This window comes from Apis dorsata, unplaced genomic scaffold (genome assembly GCF_000469605.1).
Source record: "Apis dorsata unplaced genomic scaffold, Apis dorsata 1.3 scaffold_19, whole genome shotgun sequence".
Classification (NCBI taxonomy): domain Eukaryota; kingdom Metazoa; phylum Arthropoda; class Insecta; order Hymenoptera; family Apidae; genus Apis; species Apis dorsata.
Window position 1 is genome coordinate 283448 of NW_006263321.1, and position 5144 is coordinate 288591.

General features: G+C 22.3%; 2 protein-coding genes across 5 annotated transcripts in view; one reads left to right on the forward strand and one right to left on the reverse strand.

Annotated features, from left to right (window-relative positions):
- The window catches only part of LOC102671049 (guanine nucleotide exchange factor DBS-like), an 11662-nt gene extending 10854 nt beyond the window's left edge, over positions 1-808 (reverse strand). Inside the window, exon 1 of the mRNA XM_006607776.2 lies at positions 374-808. Coding sequence (XP_006607839.1) covers positions 374-545 — 172 coding nt within the window. The 5' untranslated portion in view covers positions 546-808. The remainder of the gene's footprint in view (positions 1-373) is intronic.
- A 600-nt stretch (positions 809-1408) lies between these two features.
- The window catches only part of LOC102672468 (glycogenin-1), a 15622-nt gene continuing 11886 nt past the window's right edge, over positions 1409-5144 (forward strand). For all 4 annotated transcript variants that reach the window (XR_420606.2, XR_420607.2, XM_031509779.1 and 1 more), the window contains exon 1: positions 1409-1567. Coding sequence is in view for 2 of the 4 variants with exons in the window: in XM_031509779.1 (XP_031365639.1) it covers positions 1561-1567 (7 nt within the window). In the remaining 2 variants the exon portion in view is untranslated. The remainder of the gene's footprint in view (positions 1568-5144) is intronic.

Here is a 5144-nt window from a genome sequence, read left to right on the forward strand (position 1 = left end):
TTTATTATTGATATTAATTAAATCAAAAAATATATATTAATAACATTAAGAAACTGAATATATTGTAATAATATTATAATAATAAAGCGCATTAAACAAAATTATACTAAATGTAACTTAATAACAATCATAGTAACAATCATAGAAAAAGTTAAATTTAAATATATTCATATTGACAATATTGTTAAAAGATAAATGCATCGAAATATACAAGAAACGCCCGAAAAATCAATCAACAACAGTAGGAAATTAAAAGAGTATATGAAAGTAGCAAATGAAATATTAAAAAGAATCATAAAAAATTATTAAAATTTAAACATAATAAAAGAAAAACAATATATTGTTTTAAAATTACAAGATTTTGAAAACTTACCAGCTTCCAAGATCTCGAGATCCAGATTCCCACTCCGGCTATGACTGATACTACTACTGCATGCATTGTAAGTAGATCTATGAGAGTCCTCCATCGCGCGGGAGGCACTGCGTTTGAACTGTTCCAAAAAACTGTCTATTTGATTTTCAATACTGGTCGGCGAGCTAGCCATCTTTTTGCGCGCCACTCCTCAGTAAATGTCAACGTGCTAGAGATGGAAATGGAATTGATCTCATGGAGTTGCAGTTTTACAACTGCCACGACGATTTCGTTCTAAAAGATTAGCTACATTTTACAATGTCAAACTATTTGCACTAAAATTTGAAGAATTATAGCGCACAAGCGAACAAATCGCTTTAATTTCGTTCACTATCGTATCGTCTCCCGCTACACGATACATGTTTATTTGTGTTGAGCAACGCCCGGAACTAAACGCATCGTTTACTGCAATATTTTCGCGATAGATGTCGCGAACAGCTATCAGATTTACAATATTAATTATTAAATGCTATTGTATTGCATTTGTTTATTATAACTCTAATTTTTATTCAATTTATGTGTAAGATAAATGATTAAATTTTTTATTTTATCTATTTTTTAAATATACTTTACATATTTTTATTTGTCTAATATATTATTAGATATAGAGAAAGATATATAAAGATATATTAAAAATTTTTCTTTAATATGAAAATTTTATGTAAAATTTTGTAAATAAATTTAAAATAAAATTAAAGTAAAATATAAATTCTTTTAATTATAAATTATAAATTTATTAAATATATCCAAAAATGATTAAAAAAATGATCACGATCATTTATCAATTCAAAACATTTATCGTTTTAAAATTTGGATTTTAACCAAATTGGAGTATTCCAATATAATCACAAGATAATTAATAGTATGTCTATATGTTAAAATAAAAATAAATATCATAAAATCTATCATATATTTTGTTCATGGTAGTAGTAATAATATCTGCAGAATCTTCAGTCGATAATATAGAATAAGTACTGAGTAGTAAGAGTGGGGAGAGCGATGTGACATGGAAGGAGAGTCGCAAGTCGTCACTCGTTTTGTAGCGCTTATAAGATACAGATGTACCGCTTGTTAGTTGTTAGCGGTCAATAGCAAGTGTTGAGTGTATAAAATCAATCTATTGACAAAGAAATAAAACTTTTAAAACCATGGGTGGTAAGTTGAATTCTTATTTATGTATCTTATTTTTTTTTTTTTTACGTATTTTGTTTAAAAGTTACATTCATTGAGAATTCATTTAGGATCTGTGATAACGTCGCCGGTAACCGGTCTTGACCTAATGACCTTCATATGAATTACATCTTCCATAGAGAATGTACAATAACCTCTTAATGCATAAAAACGTGCGCATTTAGATTTTATTGTAATTATGTAAATTATTGTTTACATTCAAAAAAAACTATTCTTTTATAATATCTGTCTAACAACTTAAATTACATTTATTTCATTTTGATTTATTTCACAAAAATCGGTCCAATTCGCGCTCAGCTTTACAATGTTTTCTTTATACGCATGCGTGAATTTTTTTCTTTTTCTAATAGAAACTTGGCGCGAATTTGATATTCTGTACTTTATAATTTTTTTATTATTTATTTTAAAGTTGATTATATGTATAAATTATCATTTTTTTTTAATAAAGAATATAATTATGTTTTTACATGAGCATAATTAAACAAATATGTGTGTCATTTTTAAAATTTAAAGTATAAACTTTAAATTATAATATTTCAATATTTTAATAAAAGAAACATTTTTTTATATATATAATTAATTTATATATTATATTAATATCACATAAAAATTATATTTTAAGTTATAAAAGATTATATTTAAATACACATTGCATCAACTTAAAATGTGAAATATAAATATTTATAAAGATTTTATTCTTTATGTGTATTCGTTTTTTATTATTTTTCATTATAAAAATAAGATCTTTTGCATAAAATAAGATAAGTGTTGGATTCCTACTAGTTTATTCTTAGCAGTCGGAGGGAGAAATTACGGCTCTTTGCCAAATCTCGTCTCTCTTCATATTTATTTTGAACCTAATGAAATTTTTTCGACTTAGTAAAAAAATCTATTTTTTTCTATTAATATTATTCTATATATGTGTGTGTGTGTATATATATATGTGTATTACATTATATATTATATATCTATATCTAATATATTTATATATTTATTTAAAAAAATAAGATGTTATTTTTTGCGTTTCATTATGTTCAGTTTAGTATAAATATTTATTTTTAGTTTTAATACTTTTTTTTTGTACTAGAATAGAAGATTTCAGTAACTAATGATTACTTAATATTAATACATTTATCGATCGACGCGTTATGATGACGTAATCCACAAGTTATGATATGTGCTTAAGGAATCTACATTTGAATAAAAAAAGAATAAAAAAAATTTAGCATCAAATTTTTTTTTGATTTTTTTTATTTAAAATTTTAGTTTTATGAAATGTATTAAAATACAATTTTTAGAAAAAAAGCATTACGTATGAAGAAACATCATTATAAAAACTTAAAAATAGAACAAAAGTTTAAATCGTTAAGTTCATTGTACTATGATCGACACGAAATAGTCGTACACTATTTTTATACACATAGATTCAATCTTGACCTTTGTCTAGAGTGGACGGAATTCTAGATTACAATGTTCGTCTAGAGTTTAAATGCATCTTATGATTTGTAATCGTATTTTTTATAGAATGAATTTCTAGTTAAATGCAAATCTCCTTTTTTTTTATCTTTAATTCTATGTATCGTTTGATCAAAATGTTCTTCACGAAATACACAATGACATTTAGAGGTATTTTTTAATAATATTTGAAAAAAAGAAAAAAAATAAAAGTATGATTTGACAAAATTAAATTTATTATGAATATGAAATTATTGAAAAAATTAATTATATAATTTAAAATAGTAATTATCTAAATTGAACTTAATAAAAATCATTTTTCGAGTCTATACATTCTATATATTTTTGATAATCTGATTATATGATCATTGAATTGAATTTTTTTATTATTAAAAATTCCTATAATTATATAAATTTTATATTATAAAATTTTAATTAAACATAATATATCTTGATATTTCTAAAATAATTTAAATTTTTTTGTTCAATTACTCTTTTTTTTAAATTTCTATTAACTTTCACTATTTTCTTTTATTTATTTTTTACAAGTTACATATAAAATTTTTTTATATCATCCATTTTCTATAAATATACATCTACTAAATCAAAAAGCTTTTCATAAAAATTTTTCGATATCTGTATTTACTAATCTGTATTTATTAGACAATGATTAATTCAACAATTTAAATTTAATTCATTTCACAAATTTTTTTTCTAATTATAGAATTTCACAACAATTCACAGATAAATTCATAAAATTAAATTCAAATAATGGATATTAATGATCAAATTCTATCCAATAAATCAATTCAGTAAATTAATTTTCATAATTTTATTTGTAAATTATATTTTTTTCGTTAAATTTTTCATTAAAACAAAACAAGATAGAGATTAGAAAGTTTGAATGTAAACTAATTTTAGAATTCTAAAAATTTCCAAAAAAAAATTTTAAATAATTTTAAATAATTTTAAATTCTCAGAAGTATTCAATCAAAAAAATTTGATCTCTAATATCGTAATACATATAATTCGAAAAAATATGAAAAATTTATGAATAAATATTCATAATTAAAAGAACTATGTAATCGAGAAAATTACATCTTATGAACATCATATCAAGATAAGCGTAATAATGGATTATTTGATTCGTAGAAAAGCACGCGGGAGAAAGTGTCGATTCGTAGACATATATCTGAAGTATGATTGTATAAGGAAATCTGGTCAGACCTAAGAGACAAGTGCTTGACCTAAGGCAAGCTATATGAATGCATTTTGTACAAACGCGAGGCTGGGTTGCTATTATAAGCTGGCCAGCTTGTATAAATATAAACCTGTGTGGCACAACGACGCCGGCACTCTGCCTCTCGGGTTTCGTCTGCGTATTACAATATGCGAGAAGCCGAGCACTACCTTTCTCATACTCAAGATAAATGTTTTTTACCTTGCAATAATGTCGACACATCAGAAATAAATAAAGAATCATCATTGCCAAATTCAAGGAAAGTCAGAAGCTTTGAGATTAACATGCATCAATCATCAACTATCTTAGATTTATATATAATTACGAAATAAATATAACAAATTATAAGAATTTTTTCACAGGATATTGTTAAAAAAAATGAATTTAATTTTTATATTTATTATATTGTAACTTGAATCAAATTTATTTATTCTTGATCAAATAATATAATTAATAATAAAAATATTAAGTTAATATGCATTAGTAATACACTTGATGTTTATAAGTATTGTGTAAAAATAGTAAATGAATATTAGAAATGACAAAAATATTCAATATAATATTTTTATTTAATATTAAAGATTTGTTTTGTAATATTAAGTAATTAATATAATTACATTATTAATAATTATTAAAAATATCATTAATAATTATTTATAAATCTATATAATATATATATATATTTATAAATCTATATAATAATATACTATATTTTATATTATAGATAAATTTACTGAGAATTATAATAATGATTTAAATAACATTCAATTTTTAAAAGTTTTTTATTATTAATTTTGATTTGAATTTTATAATGATTTATATATATATATATATATATATATAAAA